General features: G+C 45.8%; 1 protein-coding gene across 1 annotated transcript in view; it reads left to right on the forward strand.

Annotated features, from left to right (window-relative positions):
- Nucleotides 1-23,060, forward strand: part of csf1rb (colony stimulating factor 1 receptor, b) — a gene marked incomplete at both ends in the record, with an annotated part of 81,174 nt that overhangs the window by 27,292 nt on the left and 30,822 nt on the right. The window contains 5 exons of the mRNA XM_084336605.1: nucleotides 10,008-10,135; nucleotides 12,507-12,633; nucleotides 14,760-14,864; nucleotides 15,401-15,511; nucleotides 16,555-16,717. Coding sequence (XP_084192731.1) covers nucleotides 10,008-10,135; nucleotides 12,507-12,633; nucleotides 14,760-14,864; nucleotides 15,401-15,511; nucleotides 16,555-16,717 — 634 coding nt within the window. The remainder of the gene's footprint in view (nucleotides 1-10,007; nucleotides 10,136-12,506; nucleotides 12,634-14,759; nucleotides 14,865-15,400; nucleotides 15,512-16,554; nucleotides 16,718-23,060) is intronic.

Consider the following 23,060-nt stretch of genomic DNA (forward strand, 5'->3'; position numbering starts at 1 on the left):
AGTCTGACCACACCCCTCATCAGCTTACCTTCATAAGCAGGTGTGTGGTCACCTGCTCTCCTCCTTCCCAAGCTTTCACCACAAGGTGAGGACAAGGGCTGCAGCGGCGTCCGATGCCAAGCATCGCCCCTAACTAACAGAACTTGGTTATAGTCATAACCTAACGTTCTGTATCGTTAGTGGCTTAGCTTGGCATCGCCTTCTGCACAAGGGAGGCCAAGCGGAGCCACTTGGCTGACAAATACACCCCGCTGACAGCCCCCCAAAACCATCAGAACAGGGAGGGCCGAGCCCCCCCGACCCCCCCTAATGGAGGGTAGCCCCCCTATTAGGGACGTCACGGGAGGGCGACGGACCCGACCGTGCGAAGAGGCACTCAAGCAACTCAACGCACAGGGTGAGCAGACCGTGGCTTGACCCACGACTACACACACGCACAACCCGCATGCCACCCGGGAACGAACGGAGGAACAACCTCGTTACTGCCCCCAGAATCACGGGGTCAAGGGCAAACCCAACCCCGTGGCAAGGCCGTAGCAGCGGAGCACGAAGGAAGACCCAGACCCACCAAAAGGACTGGACTCCCTGGAATGGGGGCCCGGAGAAGTCCATGATGCCAGCATCAAGACCCCACCAGGTGGGCACGTAGTGCCCCGCCCCCCACATCGCCAGCGTATTCGGACAAAGGCCCCTCAGTTACTGCACCTGGTATTCCCAGGCGGAACCAACCAGGCCAGTAAGCCGAGCGGGCCCCGTCCCCCCAATAGTACACCGCCTGGCACACTGACCCTGCAGAATAGGCAGTCAGCATGGCCGTAAGCACACAAAAAAGGTTAACCAACGGAAGCAGGCAGCGCACCGGGGAAAAACCAGGCAACAGGCTGTTAACCCTAGCCTGGAGACTGCGGACGAGACAGGCGCCAGAGGGGACAGCTGAACACAGCCGCCCCGGCGGAAGGAGCGTAAGCTGGCGGTGTTGCATGACCAAGCCTCCATTTAACAACCCCCACCCAGAGGGGTCGAGGCAGAGAAGGCTGACACGATTGGCAGACGTCATGAACGTGCAGGGGCACCCTCAACCGGTGAACCCGGGAGTTGACACTGCTCCAACACACCAGGGAATCAACCACCTCGGTGTTACCCAATGCGGTGGTTGTTCCTATAACCCCTCAAGAAAAAACTCCAAAACACACCTGCGGGTATACACCGGCTATACCGCAGTACAAGTGTTTCAGTTTCCAAAAAGGGTTAACCCAGGCCTACGGGTCGCAAACATCACTTCGGACCGGGCCTGGCGGTACGGGAAGCACAGGGTCACCAGAGGAGGTCAAAAAACCACCCCCACAGGCCCCTCTTCGCCATGCGTGAGAGAGGAGCGAAAAACAATGGAGAACCAGCCCCTAAGCACACCGTACCTGGTATTCCCCGGCGGTCTCCCAACCAAGTACTAACCAGGACCAACCTGTGTAGCGGCCGAGATCCGACGAGATCGAGCGCGTACAGAATGGCATGGCTGTAAGCCATGACGACAGTGCTGAGTAAAAACATACCCAACCAGGGTCTCCATAGCGCTTAACCCTGTGACACCCAGACCGACCTGGCATTTTTCCCCCTGAAAAAAGCCCAAGTCCCTCAGGGTACCAGAACAGCAGATCTGCATCCCCGGCGGACAACGGGTTCAACTGATCTGGACCAGCGTGACCAGAACCAGTCCCGTGCCCTAACCACGCCGACATGCCCCAGGAAAAGGGCAGATATGCGTGTTGATCTTAACATGAAAAGAAGGCGCCACCCAGACGTCGGGACGAACCGCGCCTGGTGGCCCACCCCAAGGGCGTGAGACCCCACTACATATGTTCAGATCCATCCCGTCATCATCCCCCAGACATGAACGAGGATCCGTCGACAACCCACCCAGGTCATGGGATGTGGTCGCCGGAAGAGGAAAAACCCCCATCTCAGTTGCTTTATAAAAACGCTGTTTCAACCACAAGCAACTAAGGCGTGCCAGTCAATCGCCTGTTTACAGCGAGCTAGCACTATACGTGCGTCGGGACACACCCCCATCAATGAACAGGCTATTTAGACCTGCCATTGAATCCCCAAGGCGCCCAGGGGAACGACAAGAGGGGTGTGACACTCCCTAACTCCAACACTTCTGGAATAGAAAGAAGGAAGCATCAACAGTATGTATCCCAGTCTACACAGCCGGGGTAAAAAATGTTCACATTTTTACATCCCACCACCCTCCCATAGGAAAGAGACGGGGATCCCCAGAGAGACTTCCCACGCGAGCTGTACAGATTGAAAAGAATATATTGCACCTTGAGCCATGTAAAAAACTGGTTTTAGGGCCTCCGGGGAAGAGGCACCGAACCCATACACACTCAATAAACGAATTGAATCGAATATACATACAATAGAAAAGGACCCTTCTAGAGGGTCCACTCACTTTGACAATCTGAGGAGGAAGGCTCTGTACTCTGATGGAGGCTTCCTCACATGGATCACATGGAAGAAGGAGTCCGAACTCACAGAAGGCCTGAGTAGGCGCTTGGTGAGGAGGAGCCCTGACCACCCCCCCTGAAAACAGATCCATCACATGGACCTGAACAGCACACGGAAGTCCTACCAACAGAGACGCGCACGGTGACGTACTCTATGGCGGGGGAATTCCTGCGGTGCACACGCCCAATATACCAGGCCGTGGGACCAGGAACTCCCTCCCCCCCCCCCCCCCCCCCCCCCCGTAACGTGCCGAACCGCCACGTGACGGGAACCTTGAAGGACAGGGGGTGTACCCCTGACCGACAGAACAACGGGGAGAGGAAAGGTTACCAGTTCACCCCTTTACGACCCCACACCCATGATACGACGTAACGACAAAAAGAGAATATGACACAGTCATAGTCAACCCTATGAAGCGTTTCACAGCTCCACACAGCGCACGAGCTAACCTGCTATCTGATTTTTACTAAGGAAAAACACAGAATAGAGAGGGCTCTAAGAACCCCGGTCCAACATACACATGTGCTTCTGTGGTCAGTACAACCCAGTTGTAGGTCACATGACACACACAACCCATCATCATCACAATGAGAGAATACATCATCCTTGATTAGTATCGACCACAGGCCTTGCTAAGCACACATGACAGCAACCAAACCAATTTCCCTTTAGGAAATAAGTTTCTCCAGCAGATTTAGCACAACCTCAGCAATCAAGCTGAGAGTTACATCGTATCCCTACCACACAAAAGACACAATTAATGCACAACATGTCTGATAGGAGGTGATAAAGTCCCCAGGGAACCGGGGGGGGGAAAAACACAATCCTCCTATTTTACCCTCAATACGGCCAGTTAAAACAGGAAAACCTGTTAATGTGTGAACTCACTGTCCATTGTCATTACAGTCTGAGAAAGAACATTCTTTTACTCACTCGTCACCAAGCATAGCTTCATAGGTTAGTTGCCTTAGTAGTGAGTACACGGTACACATAAACACCATGATGTTTCTCACACAACAACCAGATCAATACATCACGACCTGCACAGAGAAGCTACTGCCAGTGACAAAAACAGCTCACACACAACCCGCAACGTATCTCAAATGCATTGCAACAACACACGTTTTGGGAAAAAACACCGTCATTCACAATACATTTAGCAAGGTAAAACCAGAAGACGTGTTATGAGGGTCTGGCCAACCCCGTACCTGCCCGGAACGCAGATCAGCGAAGTGCAGTCATAAGCCACCGTAGAACACAGCCCTCTTTGTTGACGCAATCCCCGTCTAGGCTCAGGCAGGGTTGACGAACATCCCCTGTCAAAGATGACGTCGTGGTCAAGAGTGTAAAACATGTTAAAAATCAAAGCACGTTCAACAGAATAGCATCAAGCTAACGGCTGCTCCAACCGTTCGGGTGCTATCGCTTCCGCTCGCGAGACGCCGATCTACGACGCACGCGATCAGGAGCGAGCTCCCGGCGGCGCGCGAGAAGCCTAAGCTACCCCGCGCCAGGCCACCGACCGGCTAACCGTAAGCTATGAACATGTAAACAATGACATAACACTCACCCAGACAGGCCGCCGTTCTGAACCCTCCTCACTTTTTAAGAGAAAAGAGAAAACAAGACGTCAACACCGCTTCACAACGGTGACATTAACACGTCCGGCGGAATCAGCACAGTACCAACTGGCCTGTATAGCTGACTTTGAACATGAATCTGCCGCTATCGCACATTACATGCACATATCCCCTCGTGAAGGAATACTCTCATTTGGATATGAAAGATGGGGTCTTAACACGGTGACAGAGAGAATCCACTCGTCCAGAACACACAGGGATCACCAGTGTCAATGGTCGCGGCCCACTAGTTAAAACTATAATGGTCGCCAGACCAAGGCCTTCTGTCGCCTAGACGGCTAAACAAAGGACCCTAGCCTGGGGCCGGTTTCCATAAACTTTGTCTAGTAGCCCCCATAGCACTAACAGACAAGTGGAGCCCGCCAGCAAACACTACTCACCCAACCTGGAACGCACCGCTCCTCACAACAGCGGCATGTCCGACAGTTCAGCTGTGGCCTGACAGGTTCCACCCCAACAAACACAGCAAGGAACTGCAGTTGAGAAGCATGCAGCGGCGTGCTCCCAATACGAAAACCGGTGGAGGGTTTGTAGAATGATCATCATCTTCTAGACACTCCAGTACGAAGACAATATCGCCGTATTTTCTCGAAAAATAGTGAGAGAGAAAATAAAGATATGATGTCAACGTATCCTTGTTTCCCAAGCTGTTCCTAATCCAATTTCTTCCATCATGGTGTCAAGTGTGGGGATCTACCGAGGCACCTCTTCCTTGTGGTGAAAGCGAGAAGGAGGAGAGCAGGTGACCACACACCTGCTTATGAAGGTAAGCTGATGAGGGGTGTGGTCAGACTAATACTGGTATTAGAGGTACATTTGTGGTTTATTCAGTACGCGTGCACGTACGCGAGATAGTGCAGAAGGCGATGCCAAGCTAAGCCACTAACGATACAGAACTTGTGTTTACAAACAAACCTGTGCGGGACATCCAGTGAAACCGTGTGACAGTGTCCTTTTGAAGCAAATAATGCCATCTAACAACACACTTCATATATATCCCGCGATTTATTATTGTTTTGACAATGGGTCATGACAAACTAATTAAATAATCCAACATATGTGTAAACAACTAACATATTCCAGTTGACTGTATCTTTTTTGAATGAGTCGTTATGTCGAAATCAATACATCCATTCATAAAGATTATTGTCCGCCATCTTGGTTTCATTCAGGAAAAGGATGAACAGCGGAGTCATTCGGGAAAAAAAGAAAGAAAAAAGTAATTCGGTTGTGGGCGGGTTCTGGGGTCATGAGTGTGTTATACGAGTGTGTTATACGAAATAACAACGGCTAACTTGACTGTTTCAGCCAATCAGAATCAAGAAATGTGCATGCCATTGTATAAAAGAACATTTCTGACTTAAAGGTGAGATAACATTCAGCAACTAGATGTCGCACTAGAGGTCGCACTAGAGCACCGGCATGTAATTTATCCAATCAGGTTCATAGTAAGTAGGGAGGGGATACACACAACATGTAAACAACAACATTCATTTTGGATACACAAAAAATATTTAAATGACAAAAATAAAAACAAAAATAAAAAAGGGTAGTTTTTGGGGGTAGTAGTAGTAGTATTAGTAGTAGTAGTAGTAGTAGTACAGTAGCAGTGGCAGTAGTAGTAGTTGTTGTAGTAGTAGTAGTAGTAGTAGTATTAGTGATGTGTCTTGTTCGATCGATGATGAGGAGGCTCTGTAGGAAAGATGATACTTGGTCTTCTAAGCTTCAAATCAACTTTATCATAGAATAGGTTACATTTACAGAAGTTAAGTCACGTTTGGCTCCGGCCTCCTTCTCACACACAAAATGTCAGATCACAGTATCTTAATGACAGAATGACATCAGAGTAGCAAGAGCAAAGAGAGACTGTTTTCTCTCTAAGAACAGTATTATAAATCTTACCACTCCTATTCTCTACTGATTGGTCTAATTAATTATACTTCCCTATTATTTTGTACACTCAGAGCTCACGTCCAGCTTCTCTAATTTGCATCTCATTACATTTGAACCAACTAACTTTACTGATCTTACCTCTTGTCTTAACTTAGCTTTTATGGCCCTATGGTTCCCTTATTATGAATTGGCTGAGGCCTCATGGCCCTTAAAATAACAAAGATGGCCACTGCAGCTATCTTTTCTTTTGTTCTAATAAAAGAATGGGCCCTCTCTCTCTCTCTCTGACACAGACACACACTATTTAACTGTAGTATTAACCTCTTAAGCCTGAGCCCTATTTTCTGAAAATCTGCCTAAAAATACATACCTAAGTAAATGGAAGATTGCTCCACTTCTACAAGGTCCATTTGCATGTTCTTGGTATCTAGGGACATCTATGGATCTCATGAAATGTATTCCCAGTGTCCGAAATATTGTGTCTATTACTAGGCTTGCTTAAATTGTGATGAAACAAAGGAGAATATGAATTATGATTTTTCTTTGCATCTTTGACAGTGAATAACACCATTCAGTACAATTCAATTCTGCCATCTGGACCCAAGCAATTTGAAATATTATTATAGAATATAGAATATGAGGCCTATAAATTACCTTATTATATATTATCTATGGATCGGGCCAAATCTACTCGTTCCAATGACAGAGTTAAATTTGGATTTAGTATCACCAGGCGTGCATCAGTGGCGGCTGCTGACCAAATTTTTTGGTGAAGCACAAATTATTATATTATATTATAGTTATAAAACATCCCCCAATGTGTGTGTCAGTAGTGGCTGGTGAGTTAAAAAATTGGGGAGGACGGGAGGGATAAAAATTTTTTTTATAAAGAAGTACAGACACAGTGTGGTTATGAAGACAGCAGACAGACACTACAGTTAAAAACAACAGGCACTAGTAATAAATACCTTGGAGTAACTCTCGACAACCCTCTTCCTACTAATCAAAGCTGGTACTGTTTCTGTATAGGAAGCCAATTTTCTGTCGCAAGGAGGAGAGGTCCTCCACATGGAATTTAAATGTAAAATTTAAATTTCTCATCAAGCCACACACCAAGATATTTATATTCAGTGACTCTCTCAATGCTAGAACCACTTATGGTAGATATGTGTACACCATCATATTCAATGTTTCTGGCTCTAGAAAACAGCATACATTTTTGTATTATAATAGTAGTAGTAGTAGTAGTAGTAGTAGTAGTAGTAGTAGTAGTAGTAGTAGTAGTAGTAGTAGTAGTAGTAGTAGTAGTAGTAGTAGTAGTAGTAGTAGTAGTAGTAGTAGTAGTAATAGTAGTAGTATAAGGTTTAATTTTAGCAGATGATGATGATGATTATATTCTATTAATCATTATTAGTGTGGGTAACCTGGCGAAGCCAGGTTGCCACCCACACTGTAGTTATTGTACGTCTTTTTATTCTTTATTATTCCACCGATTTTGCCAACACCACTCGTGCCAGAGCGTTCGCGCCCCATACACGTGAAAGGTATCAAAACGAGCGGCTTGCCTATGGCAACAGCGGTATTCGAATTCGTAAAGTTTCACCGCACCGTCTGGCTACGAATCGACTTTAAACGGTAAAATTTCGGCCCCATTGGAAATGCATTGCAATTTAGAGTGTAGCAGCTGAAATAATCTTTTTTCCACTACCTTGGGTGAATTGCGAGTGTGATCTCAATTTTGGACGTAGAAATAAAACAAACACATCAAAACGATGACACGGCTGTCAGCCCGCTCACAAAAGAAAAATAAATGGAATTGGACATTTCTATCTCAACTGACGACCATTTGTTTGAAGGTTCTCCTCCCCATAGACCCCAATGTAATCCCACTCTAGGAATCAGATGATTTTTTAGCTTTTTTACCCTTCTGTTCCGATCGCCGAAGGAGTGCCACAATATCGCACGAATGCCACAATATCGCACACAACCCTTCGCCTACTCGTTGTAGTGCTCATGTGCGCGTCACAACGCTTCATCTCTTATAGTTTTCTTTTAATCAACGTGACAATGCAGTCATGTAAAGAAAATTCAGAATATGCAAGTCATTGTGCTCATGGCTGATTGGTTCAGCCTTAACAGCTGTGAGGCTCAGGGCTCATGGCTCAGCTGACCTGCCAATGACATCATCCACTTAACCCATCATTGCCCATCACTGTGTTGCAGTACTGAATTGCTGGACAGCGCCATCTGTCTTGCGGGTTGTGTCATTGTACTCAGTAGGGATATCCTCTTTCATTTTTCATTGGTCGATGTTGACCACCTTTCATTGGTCGATGTTGACCACTCCCCCGAGCATTAGACCACGCCCCCTTAGGCCACACCCCCTCAGTGTATCTCTTGAACCGTTTGTCGTAGAGACTTGCGGATTGTGCCATTGTACTCAGTAGGGATATCCTCTTTAATTTTTCATTGGTCCATGTTGACCACCTTTCATTGGTCGATGTTGACCACTCCCCCGATCCTTAGACCACGCCCCCTTAGGCCACACCCCCTCAGTGTATCTCTTGAACCGTTTGTCGTAGAGACTTGCGGATTGTGCCATTGGTCGATGTTGACCACCTTTCATTGGTCGATGTTGACCACTCCCCCGATCCTTAGACCACGCCCCCTTAGGCCACACCCCCTCAGTGTATCTCTTGAACCGTTTGTCGTAGAGACTTGCGGATTGTGCCATTGTACTCGGTGTAATAGTGTGTAATAGTGTAATAGTGTGTAATAGTGTAATAGTGTGTAATAGTGTAATAGTGTAATAGTGTGTAATAGTGTAATAGTGTAATAGTGTGTAATAGTGTGTAATAGTGTAATAGTGTAATAGTGTGTAATAGTGTGTAATAGTGTAATAGTGTGTAATAGTGTAATAGTGTAATAGTGTGTAATAGTGTAATAGTGTGTAATAGTGTAATAGTGTAATATTGTGTAATAGTGTAATAGTGTGTAATAGTGTAATATTGTGTAATAGTGTAATAGTGTGTAATAGTGTAATAGTGTAATAGTGTGTAATAGTGTGTAATAGTGTAATAGTGTAATAGTGTGTAATAGTGTAATAGTGTGTAATAGTGTGTAATAGTGTAATAGTGTAATAGTGTGTAATAGTGTAATAGTGTAATAGTGTGTAATAGTGTAATAGTGTGTAATAGTGTAATAGTGTAATAGTGTGTAATAGTGTAATAGTGTGTAATAGTGTAATAGTGTGTAATAGTGTAATAGTGTAATAGTGTGTAATAGTGTGTAATAGTGTAATAGTGTGTAATAGTGTAATAGTGTGTAATAGTTTGTAATAGTGTAATAGTGTGTAATAGTGTAATAGTGTAATAGTGTGTAATAGTGTAATATTGTGTAATAGTGTAATAGTGTGTAATAGTGTAATAGTGTGTAATAGTGTAATAGTGCTATGCGACTTGCAGGTTGTGTCGTTGCACTCAGTAGGGATATCCTCTTTCATTGGTCTATGTTGACCACTCCCCCGATCCTTAGGCCGCGCCCCCTTTTTGTATCCTTTGAACCGTTTGTCATAGAGACTCGCGAGAGACCCTCTCCCGTTGGCTGGCGGTGCACAGGCGTCACCCACACTTTCACAATTTCCCCCGCGCGGAATTGTCTAGTTATTATTATTATTATTATTATTATTATTATTATTATTATTATTATTATTATTATTATTATTATTATTATTATTATTATTATTATTATTATTATTATTATCGATATTATTATTATTACTACTACTAATTGTAGCAACTGGTGAACAGAAAGAATAAAACACCAGCTGATGACGACTGCCTCTGTGACTCCTTCTTTCACCATTTGGCTAATTCCTTACATATCGTCTTGTTGTGTAGACTTTTCTTTATTCACCAGCAACAATAATAGTAAGTATAATAACAACATTGTCATTGTGTTGTGTAGATGTGCCTGCTCCAGCCACTAGAGGACCGCCCGCGACATCCTTCTTTACTCCAAAGCTGATTGGAGCATCCAGTGCTGCTTTTGTTTTCTTCATCCTGCTATTGGTCCTTCTTTACAAATACAAACAGGTACGTGGGTCGTTGTAGGATCACCTGCTATTGGTCCTTATTGCACTTTGATGCCCGCTGGCTTGGGTTGTGCTGAATTCCTCAGGTTATTATTTCAGTGGTCCTGGATGGTTAAATACAGTAATTACAAACATTTTGGGTTTCCTTCAATCACTGCTATTTCTCTTAAAGGCCCACTTGCATGTTGTATTTTTGTTCAATAAACAATGTGACTAGGCCAACGGTGACTTTCATGAAGAGGGGGGGGGGGGATATCGAAATTGACCCAGTTTTAGCGTTTTTTTTTTCAAACATTTTGTCCTCCCAACCACAACCACCACGCACGTGGATATTTTAATCCATGGTTCATAGCGTGCGTGTGTCATCTTAATGATGACATCACAGCAGGTACAGGGCAGCAGGGCCTGAGAATCACAGACAGGTAGTGGCAGGAAGCAGAGAGCCTTGCTACTACTAGCCGAGGTTCTAGTATCTGTTTCACCTAACACTAGTGCTCCATGATCATAGCCATTTATCTCTAAAGCTAACCACTATTTGTAAAAGTCACAACCACGTTACCATATTTGTAATAATGTAAATCATTGTGTCGTTGTACATAGTGTATATAACGTTAGTAGCTAGCTAGCCAGCATTCTCGAAACTCCTAACATGCCCCGATTTAAAATGGTTCTCTCCTCTTTGTATACCTTTGTCCTCACAAACAAAGTATTCTGCTAGGGAACTTATGGACACAACAGTTAGTAGTAGTTATAAGGTGTTTGAGCTTGTAACGTTAACGTTAGTTAGCTATCGTGGTAGCCCCTTTCGTGACCGAGTGCATCAGTCATGAAAGCGGCTACTATCGTATCAACATGCCGTGACGTGTAGCTTGCTAGCTGGCATGATGCGTGCAGTGCTTTGCCCCACAGGTCTGAGAAGAGGACCTGCACATTGTACTCGTTTCCGAAACTCTTCTACATGCCCCGATTTAAAATGGTTCACGACAGTAGACATAATGCTAACGTTAGCGGGGTAACGTTAACGTTAGCCAGAGCCATATAGCCAGCTTGGTACTATGACCCGCGACAGCCCACAGACCAGTAGCGCTGCTGTACTGAACAACAGGCTGCCTAGTGGTACATGTAGTTCTTTTTTTACGACATTAAAAACCTTATAACTACCTTGTTTCAACCAAAGATGCAGTTGTAGCTGGTCCATCAAAGTCTCTCCGACGATTAAACCCATTTTCGTCTTGTAAGGCGTCCATTTGGATCAAGGAAATAGCTTTCTGCACTCGTCAAACTCCATTGTAGTGGATCAGAAGTAGGGGAAAGTTACCTGCAGTGACGTTACAGCCCTGATAGCGTATGATACGCTTTTTGATTGGCTCCATTCTTAACCCTTTCTGAGTCGAATTTCCGGCGTCAAATGGAAACAAATAAATAATGAAATTAGATACCAATGATGTAAACTATCCATAACTGAAGAGTAGGGTTTAACCTGCAAGTGGGCCTTTAAAGGAAGACGCCAACATTTTGGGAAAGCTATCTGGCTGCATGTTAGCCTAGCTTAGCACAATGAATGGAAGCGTACATGGCCGGTTAGCCTTCAGGAGAGGTGTTAGTTGGACAATGCCTAGGCTAACCGGCCATGTCCGCTTCCATTCATTGTGCTAAGCTAGGCTAACATGCAGCCAGATAGCTTTCTACTGAATGCACAGAGAGGAAACTGGTATCTATCTTCTTGTCTCTCTTTGGAGAAGACGGTAAGCTAATTTCCCAAAATGTTGGCGTGTACTTTTAAGGCTCGTGTAGCCCCTACCGTGATTCTGAAGATAGTGTTTTGAAATTTGGATGGACACTATTGCAAAGCCAATGATTTCCATCTGGCTCCCTGACGTTGCTCTAATGGTCATTTGCTGCTCTGTGGCCGCTATAACTTGTGGTAAAATGACTACAACTAATCATTTGTACTGAAGACATCTCACGGTAAAGATTAAAGGCTTGTTGTGGTCATTAGTTTACTTGTAGATGTACTGTACTTACATAGAGGTAAGACTGATGAAACTTGACATGTCCTACTGAAGTGAAATATCCCTTTAAAGGTATAGTTCAGATTGTTGGCAGCCTAGCCTTGTTTGATACTTACCAGTTGTGTTGTTGATCGGTAGAGTCCTTTCTCACCACAACCCGTGCTTTCCCGTATACCTACAGTACTAGCTTGGGCTAGTTAGGCACAAACCAATACAAGGTTAATGGGGTCAAGCTCCTGTCTGTACAAAGTGACTGAAGACAGCCGAGATCTCCTCCATGGTGCGCACAACATGCTTGTTGCTTAAAGTACAAACATTCTAAATTTTCAAGTGATGGTTAGATGTTTCTTTTTCTTCTAGAAACCCAAATATGAGATCCGCTGGAAGATCATCGAGAGTTACACTGGCAACAACTACAGCTTTGTTGACCCCACCCAGCTCCCATACAACCAGAAGTGGGAGTTCCCCAGAGACAAGCTACGACTGGGTAGGTTTTATCTTTCATATAATAATAATATGATAATAATAAACGTTATTTGTATAGCACCTTTCATACAAGAATTGCTGCTCAAAGTGCTTCACGGCAGTAAAGAAAAAAATGGCAGGCATAAAATTAGCAGATCAAGAGCAATGCATAAAGTGCAGACATAAAAATAGTAGGGCTGTCCCCGACTAAGGATTTGGATAGTCGACTTTGATTGGCCGAAATTAGCCGATAGTCGACTATGAAAAATTTTTTTTTAAAGAAAAGTATATATTTATATATATATATTTGTATCATTCCATTTGAGCTGTGGGGGTGCTTAATGTCTGAAGGAGTCGACGGAAGGCTTCTTGTCCTCTGCTAAAGCATGCAATTGGTCCACTGATGGATACATCTTGATATTTGTTTAGTCTAGTCTTTGTGCCTCTCTGTGCCTGTTTTCCTAAGCAGTTAGCCTCTGGTATGCGTTCCATTAGCGTTAGCCACGCTTCTAGGCCTTTTTTCTTTTGGAAAGAATGGTAATTTTTTTTATAATAATAATAATTACCATTATTATAATATTATTATATTTTATTTGTTTTGCATTCGACTAAGAGGTTGGCAGTCGACTACGGCTCCTTTCGATAGATTAGTCGACTATTCGACTAATAGGGGTCAGCCCTAAAAAATAGGCATAAAATAAGCATAAAATTAGCATAAAATAGACTGCAGCTAATTAGACAAAGTCAAGATAAGGCATATAACATTAAATCACAGTTTTTTCATATTAGGATCTAACATCTTAATAGGCCTCTTTGTTTACGGTTTGATTATCACTGATAGGCCTACACATCAATTATGAAATTGTCAGCTTCTCTGTTTGGTGTATTCAAAATCGAAAATGAAGATAATATACAAGTTTTTAGCTTGCTTTTAAATATATAAATATATTTAAAATCATTAGCATGTTATCTATAGGTAGGGTGTTCCATAGTTTTGGGGCGTAATTGGCAAAGGCTGCATCTCCATATAACATAGTATGACTAAATATGACATAGTTAATTGTGACATAAAGTGAAATCTAGGCAGCTAGTTAAAACCTCTTAGCATGCGACAGCCCATATCGGGGACGTTTTTAGGACGATTTGCCCACCGGCACTTTGGCGACCCCTAGTGGCTCGGGTGTGCATATTTTGTAATACAATATATATCGAATTGAAGGCTTATTTGTTGCCTGTCGATAGCCTGTCTGTTTGTTGCCTGTCGAAAATCCGTTCAGCGGTTCTCGAGTTACATGCCGGTATTTAAGGCTTGTGCAAAGTACACGGCATTGCGCAAAAACACTCCCGACTCAGGCTGCAGTAGTTCCGTCAATCTAGATCCAATCTCGAAAATGATTGTGGATCGTTGTAGCCAATGAGTGTGGCTTCCAATGATACCCCATGTGGGGATGTGTGAATCAGGGATCTATGTGAACAACTAAATTCTTTTGAAGTCTATGAGTTTTTCTTTGTACACAGTTTACCAAAATCACTCCTAATCACTCATTTCTGAATGGATCTTTATGAAATTTGGATATGTACTACATAAGGCTTCAGGCTATGGCTCCCTCTGGATTTATAAGCCATACCACCTTCTGGGGAAATACTACCTCTGGACTACTAACTACTACAGAAAAACTTGAGTAACAAGTTTTTCTACAACTCAAGTTCAACTTCAGACCTATGTAACTCTATTACGTTAGCACTAAAAGTGAATTTCCTTCTGGAATCAGAAACTTCAGAATGTCATATTTCAAAAGAGACCAGGCTCATGCATGTGCTATAAGTATAAAGTATGTTGTTTTGGTCTGCAAAAAGGTATGCAGTCCTCAAAAACGAAAACTAAAATGGCCAATTTTGGGGGCGCTTGCTAAGAGGTTTTAATGGCTGTTCTTTGTTATAAAGCCTTTTATAGCTCCTTAACCTTATAAGCCCGAGCGGTCCGGTGGTGGACCGCAAATGACATCACGCCATCCATCTCTACAGACTGTATGAATGAATGTTGCTTTATTTTTTTGACAACATTAAATCTTTGCTGCGCTTGAAACGTGGAGTGGCAGCTTATGCCTATAATTTAGGTTTTGAACTTGTGATTCTTTTGTCTACCAGGTGCGGTTCTGGGTGCAGGAGCCTTTGGTAAAGTGGTCGAGGCTACGGCATATGGTCTGGGCACAGAGGACAACATCACCCGCGTGGCTGTTAAGATGCTAAAACGTGAGTTGTGGTCAGACTTTGAATGTTAGTATAGTTTGGCTGTGGCCATTGCCAATAAGCTGGTAGCCCTGCATGTCAGCCATTACGCCAAAGGACCGACTTGGCCTTATAGGTGAGTTTCTGGTCCACGTTGGACTCCATGTGCGCGCATCGAGGAGGCAAAAGCCCTGCTAGTGATCAAAACAACCAATCAATGCCACAGCTAGATATGTAAAAGGTGAAAGACTCTCACAGCCATGCTGGTTTGGCAAAATGACATCCAACTGTTTTAGCTTGAAGCAACTTTTAGTCAGGGGAGAGCCATGGTTTCTCCATGGAGCCCCGTTGTACTTTTTTAGCGCAGCAGCTCAGCTCAGGTAGCGGGCAACTCAGTCACGTGATTCAGCGGCTATTTCTGTTTGGCTTGAACACGGGATGTCTAGAAACACGAAACTATCTATATCACGATGGCACTGCCAGCTATCTTTGTTGCTATAAAAATAAAATAATAATAATAATTGGCTGATGGCTGTTTGTGTGCATGTGTGTCTCCACAGCCAGGGCCCATTCAGAGGAGCGGGAGGCTCTCATGTCAGAACTGAAGATACTCAGTCACTTGGGTTACCATGACAACATAGTCAACCTGCTGGGGGCCTGCACACGCGGAGGTAATGATCCACCAGCCAGGGGATTCTTTTTTAAATAATTTCTTTTACTTGCTGTCAGTGGATAATGTAATGTCTCTTATAAAAATGGTAAATTGATATAGTACTTTACAATTTTGTTCCTCACATTCACCCATTCACTCACACATTCACACACCGACGGCAGGGGGCGACCATGCAAGGTGCCAACCTGCTCATCTGGAGAAATTAGGGGTTAAGTGTCTTGCTCAAGTACACACACTGCCCAGGAGGAGCTAGAATCTAACCGGGAACCATCCGATTACCAGACGACCGCTTTACCTCCTGAGCCACTGTCAAATGTCAAACAAGGACATTTTAGGTTCAGCAAACTTACTTCTTTATTGAAGCACACATGGTTCACTTGAGTTGATCCACAATGGCTGCCCTGCAGCACCGTGACCTCACCCACCTCACTCCTGTGGTTCTGACCCAGTGGCACACAATTTAAACACAATACGGAAGCTACCAACGCTCTCATCCATTCTCATCAGTCTCGGTATGTCTTTGTAGTAATCCTGCCAAGCTATGGACGTTGGATTGAAAGTGATATATTGATGTTGAAGTTGGAGATTGCAGATTGCCAAAATGATCTTGCTTCTCTATTGGAGGGGATATCTGGACCCTATGGTACAAGATTCAATGATTGGCTCACACTATAAACACCTAGAGATTGTATTGAACTTGGGAAATTTACATTTTAGTTTCTGTGCTCCTGACACATGGAACATCATACGACAAACTCTAAAACTCAATACTTTGGTATCCTTTGGTCAGTTTAAATCCTTAATCACCAACCATACCATCATAATCTGCAGTTGTTTTAATGTATTGTACAAACTCTATTATGTTTGCATTTATTGTATATGTATTATATTAATCATGTATTTATTATGTATGTACGCTCAACATCATTGAAAATGAGGGCTTGCCCTCAATTAATTTTCTAGTTAAATACAGATTGAATGAATGAATGAAATGTTCAACACCTTAGTGTTTTAACCTGTGTGATGTTGTCGGATCCCCAGGACCCATGCTGATGATCACAGAGTACTGTTGCCATGGCGACCTGCTCAACTTCCTGCGAGGGCCGGCCCAGGCCTGCATGGAAGCCATTTTGAGTGTGGCGGAAGTGGAGGACGAACGGAAGCTGTATAAGAACATGGCTACCCAGAATGATCGAGTCCGGAGGTATGGTCTGTGGAGGTTTTTATTCATAGATGTGTTTTTACAAACACAAGGCTAGTATTTTGGTCAGATGCTTCTCTTCTGTTCAACGTGCCTATATTCTTTGGGTCTATTACTAGAGTGATACTGTAATTGGTGAGTTAACTGTGAGATTTACACAAGACTAGATCTACTCATTGATAGAGAAAATTAAAGGTGCACTTAATAAAACAAAAACAATGCTGATTTATTTTGCACATAATCTCACACACGTCCAAAAACTTTAAAATGTTTTGCACACATTCCTTTATTTAAAGTAAATGTGAATATGGCCACCGGTGATGTCATTGGGACATTTAATCCTTGTGTTGTGTTAATTACAGCTCCATGAAATGATGATGTAGATATTTTATGAGGATTCAATGTCCCCGATGACATCACTGGTGGCCATATTCAAACTAATTTACTCTCAATGGCAAAAATGCATGAAACAAGTAACTGTGGATTTTAACCTGAGACCATAGGATCCACAGGCAGCTGCACTAACTGAGCCTAATGTGTATCAGGCTCACTCAGAGGCAGTTAAGGTGACGAGAGAAAGGCACTTCTCAGAAATAATTGCCAAAAATGGTCACAATCCCAGAGTCCTTTTTTCGACCATTAACTCTTTTACCTCCCGTCCTCCCGCCCCCTGCCCTGATGCCTCCCCCTCCAAATGTGAAGAATTCCTAAACTTCTTCATTAGGAAGGTGGAAACTGTCGTGTTACTTTGCACGGTAACAAATTCGTGAGTCCTCTGCTTTGGTTGTAAGTATGTTTATTAGCTTAGCCTCGCTACGTTACACGGGTGTGCATCCTAGGTTCCTCTCGAACTCTACCTAACCCCCAGTACGGTGGCCTGTACCTTCGCGTATCGCGCACACACATTAACATAACACCACATCTCCCTTTCTAGAATCAATGGGTAGACTGCCATTGATTCCCCAGACCTTAGAGGATTATTCTGCCTCTATATCTAAAAGGTCTGTTCATCTGAACTGATCTAAACAATTTCTTTAACACCATATAAACCATGGGTTATATTAAACATAGCAATTGCTTTCTTTCGAAATGTACATCTAAACGAATAATATATATATACATGAAACAATGTCTTATCTTAACATAAACCTCTATCATTCTATCGCATGAATGTCACTTTTCTTTACTCTCTCTCTCTCTACTGTCTCTTACAAGTCCAACCTAGTTGGTTTCACCACACATCTCCCAGACCTGGTTCTGGGAGTAGCTGGTGGTTCCAGGACCTCCTGCTCCGTAGGTTCTGCTGCACTCTGCTCCGGTGAGGGCTCCATGGGGACGAGATGGCGACGGTTTCGCCTTAATGTTCCATGGGGTCCATCTATGATGTACGAACGTGGAGTGGGGTGACTGCTGACCACAACTCCAGTTGCACTTTGATCTGTGACCCACACCTCCTTTCCTGGAGTGAGCCTGTCGAGACTTCGCGTACGATGACGCCGGTTGTAGCTTTGTGCATCTCTCATTCTCCTCTCCTCCTCCTTCTGAACCACTGCCTTACTGTCAGGAAGAGTAGGGACCAGTAGAGCAGGAAGCGTTGGCACCGTCGTGCGGAGTCTCCTCCCCATAAGGAGCTGGGCTGGACTGTATCCGTTATGCAACGGGGTGGCTCTGTATGCCAGCAGAGCACGGTATGGGTCGGCTGCCTTCTTCAGGAGGCCTTTTATTGTCTTGACAGCACGTTCTGCCTCCCCATTACTCTGGGGATATCTCGGGCTGCTTGTGACATGGCGAAACCCATATGATGTCGCAAACGCTGCAAAGGCCATTCCGGAGAATTGCGGCCCGTTATCCGTCACCAGTTCCTCCGGGATACCATGGTGTGCGAAGATTGACTTCAAGTGGTGGATGACGTCTGTTGATTTTGTGGGAGTCAGCAGAGCGATCTCCACGTACCTTGATGCATAATCCACGACCAGCAGGTAAGTCTTGCTCTCCAGCATGAACAGGTCTGCTCCCAACTTCTGCCACGGTCGCCCCGGGTATTGAGATGGCATCAGGGGCTCCCTTTGGTTCTCTCTCTCTTTGCAGCATGTTCGGCAGTTGAGGACCAGCTCATTCAGCTGCTGGCTGAGCCCGGGCCACCATACAGACTGCCGTGCTCGCTCCCTGCACTTTACCACCCCCTGGTGGCCTTCATGCAGCCTGGCAAGCACGTCGTTTCTCATTGTTGAAGGGATTACAAGCCTGCTTCCCCTCAGCAACAGTCCATCCTCTACTGTGAGTGACGCCTGTTCCGCCCAGTACAGCCTGAGAGCCGGTTCACTGTTGTGTGCTGGCCATCCCTCTGCACACCGCTGCTTCACCTGTGCGCACACACTGTCCCCCTCCAACTGCTCTCTCAGCTCGTCCAGGTAGGCAGTGCTCGCTGGCAGGTTCTCTATTACCATGTCCACATAGATATTTGTATTCTCAAATAACTCCTCCTCCTCAGGTGTCTCTCTCCTCTTCACAGGAGCACGTGAGAGCGTATCAGCAGTCCACAGGCTCTTCCCTGGCACATGGGCAATGGAATAGGAATAGCGCATCAGGCGCATCCGGAAGCGCAGAATCCGTGGAGGGAGATCATCCAACGCCTGAGACCCCAGGAGACTCAGGAGAGGCTTGTGGTCCGTCTCCAGCTGGAAGCGTCTGCCGATGAGAACATTTCTAAACCTCTCACAAGCCCAGGTCAAGCCCAGGGCCTCCTTCTCAACCTGTGCGTATCTCTGCTCAGTCTGTGTGAGAGACCGCGACACATAGGCTACTGGTCTCCACACTCCATCCCATTTTTGGAGAAGCACACTCCCCAAGCCGTACGACGACGCGTCCGCTGAGACCTTGCACTCCCTGTGGTTATCGTACATGGCCAACACTGGTGGAGATATTAGTGCATCTTTTAAATCTTGAAAGGCTTTGGCCTGCTCGATGCCCCACAGCCAGCAGTTCTTCTTTGACAGAAGGTCTCGCAGGGCCTTGTCTCTCTCCGCCAGCCGCGGGATAAACTTCCCCAGCTGGTTTACCATGCCGAGAAAGCTTCTCAGCTCACTGACATTTGTCGGCTCCTCCATCCTCCTCACGGCATCCGTCTTACTCGGGTCGGGGTTAATGCCACTGCTGGAGATCACATGGCCTAGAAAGGTCACCTCTTCCTTTGACAGGTCGCACTTGCCTGTGTTCAGGGTGATTCCTGCTTTCTCGATCCTCCCCAGCACGACATGCAGACGAGCGTCATGCTCCTCCTGTGATCGGCCCCACACCAGCACATCATCCATGTGGCAGACGACACCCTCCAGCCCCTCTGTGACCTCAGTCACCATTCTGTTTTGGAAGTGTTCTGGGGCGGAGGCGATGCCGAAAGGTAGGCGATTGAAGTGGTAACGACCAAACGGCGTGATGAAAGTTGTATACTTTGACGACTCCTCAGTCAGGGGTATTTGCCAAAATCCCATGTTCGCGTCTAACTTGCTGAATATCCTGGCTCCGGCCAGCATTCCCAGTGTTTCCTCGACTGTTGGCAGGGTGTATTTCTCCCGGCACACTGACTCATTGAGGTTTGTGAGATCGACACATATGCGTACCTCCTCTGTCTTCTTCTTAGGGACCACTACCATGCCAGCGCACCAGTCGGTTGGCTCTTCGATCCGGCTGATCACTCCGAGGCTTTCCATGCGGGACAGTTCTTGCTTGACTTTGTCCATCAGTGGCAATGGAATCCTTCTGGGCGTCTTCAGTGAGAATGGTTGAGCCCCCGGTTTCAGCCTGATTGCATACGGCTGTTTCATCTCCCCGAGACCACTGCATATCTTTGGGTAGGTCGTCTTGAGCGTCTCCATCGTTATACTGTCTAGACGTGCCACAAGCTCCATCTTGCTGATAGCAGGTCTCCCCAGCAACGCTGAGTGTAGGTGTCGAGCGACGTACACATCCTCCAACACCTCTCTCTCTCCTCTCCTCAGCAACAGCTTGGCGACGCCCACAACATCTAGTGGACTCCTCCCAGGTCCCATCAGTGGTTTTGTCGCTTTCTGCAGGGTAGGTGGATTCTTGTGTTTGTATATCTCTCTGAATACAGTGTGAGGCATCACAGTAACATCAGCGCCAGTGTCTATTTTGAATGGCACACATCTGCCATTGATGTCTATGTCGACCATCCATGGCTCCCCATCAGTTGTGATGCTGCCCAAGAACATGTGCTCCTCCTCCCCATCACAGGAGCAGGAATAGTCTTCTTCAACCTCATGTACATTTTTGGAAGATTTACACACACGTTTATAATGGCCCATCTTCCCACATGAATGGCACTTCACCTCGTTAGCAGGGCAATCGCGCTGTGGGTGGAGCTGAGAACTGCCACATTTATGACACTGGACACTTCTCCCCCTCGGGTACTGGGTACTGAGTGGTTTGGCTGTGTAGCTGTTAGCCTGTTGGGGGCTGTTCTTAGCATAGTTCTTGCTACTGCTCTTAAACACCCTGTCCACCGATTTAATGTCACTTGCCTCTGTCCTGGTATCCCCTCGCAGAGAGGATTGCTGTCGTTTCACCTCCTCACTCTGCCTCGCCATGTTCAATGCCCTCTCCAAGGTTAAGTCTGGGTCCAGCTGCATGCGTTCTGACAGCCGCTTATCCATCAGACCGACGACAAGCCTGTCACGTATAAGTTCATTATGCAACACACCGTATGTACAATGCTCCGCCAGCGCGTACAATGACGTCACAAAGGAATCGACTGTTTCACCTTCTCCCTGTTTGCGCATGTTAAACTTGGCTCGTTCATATATCACGTTCTTCTTGACCACGAAGAAACCTTGCAATCCATCCCGCACTCCTTGGTACGTACGTCGTAGATCAACAGCCAGATTCAGTCCACGTAAAATATCGTCCGCCTCATCGCCCATACAATATATTAGCGTGTTGACTTGATTCTCTTCAGAGCTAGCATTTAGGTTACTTGCCAGGCGAAATCTTTCGAACCTGCGTATCCACTTGGCTCACTCTTGCGGCTTTGAGAAGTCGAAGGACTCAGGAGGCTGGATGCTAAACGTAGCACTTGAAACCGCAGCCGCTACCGGAGCTACAGGGTTATTAGCGTTATCCACCATCTTTTTCTTTCTCCTTCTGCTTTTCTTCGTCATAAACGAGTCTCAAATGGCACTTTAATGTCCGACCGAACTCACACACAACTCTAGCAGGACTTCTGACACCATGTCGTGTTACTTTGCACGGTAACAAATACGTGAGTCCTCTGCTTTGGTTGTAAGTATGTTTATTAGCTTAGCCTCGCTACGTTACACGGGTGTGCATCCTAGGTTCCTCTCGAACTCTACCTGACCCCCAGTACGGTGGCCTGTACCTTCGCGTATCGCGCACACACATTAACATAACACCACAGAAACCATTAGAGTAGCCATCTCATCGTCCTCCTCCACCCCCCCTCCTACCCAGCCCCCCTGCCCGGCCCCCCCTCCTGCCCAGCCCCCCTGTTGGGCCCCCCCTCCTGCCCAGCCCTCCTGCCCACTTCCCCCTCCCTCCCACCCCTCCTGCCCAGCTCTTTTGAACAACTTCCAACCCATCTCTCTAACCACTCTCAGAGAGCTGGTGGCAGGCATGCGGACTGTCACATCCACCCTTGATGCCCTCCCTACCCATCTTCTAAAAGAGTCCATGGACATAGTAGGCCCCAGTATTTTGTCTATCATAAACAGCTCTCTGGAATCTGGCTCTGTTCCCTCCTCCCTGAAGCACGCCATGGTTGAGCCCCTCCTAAAAAAACATAACCTAGACCCTGCTCTTTTCAATAATTACAGGCCCATATCCAAACTACCCTTCCTATCTAAGATTTTAGAAAAGGCTGTCCTGGCACAGCTCCTCCCCTTCCTACATCACAACAACCTCCTAGACAAATTCCAGTCAGGTTTCAGGGCAGGGCACAGCACTGAGACAGCGCTAGTCAAAATTTACAATGACCTGCTTCTCACCATCGACTCAGGTAGCTGTGCCATGCTCCTCCTCCTGGACCTCTCTGCCGCATTCGACACGGTCGACCACTCCACCCTGGTCGATCGTCTCGAACACAGGCTAGGTATTGGGGGGTCTGCCCTAAACTGGTTCGCATCCTACTTGAGCGGCCGCTCCTTTTCGGTCAGTTTGGGTGGACACTCCTCCCCCACAGCTAGTCTACCGTATGGGGTCCCCCAAGGTTCCATCCTGGCCCCCATACTCTTCTCCATCTACATGCTCCCTCTGGCCGAAATCATCCAGAAACACAACATTTCATATCACTTTTATGCCGATGACTCCCAAATCT

Source organism: Notolepis coatsorum (genome assembly GCF_963971535.1).
Source record: "Notolepis coatsorum genome assembly, chromosome: 19".
In the NCBI taxonomy this organism is placed as follows: Eukaryota; Metazoa; Chordata; class Actinopteri; order Aulopiformes; family Paralepididae; genus Notolepis; species Notolepis coatsorum.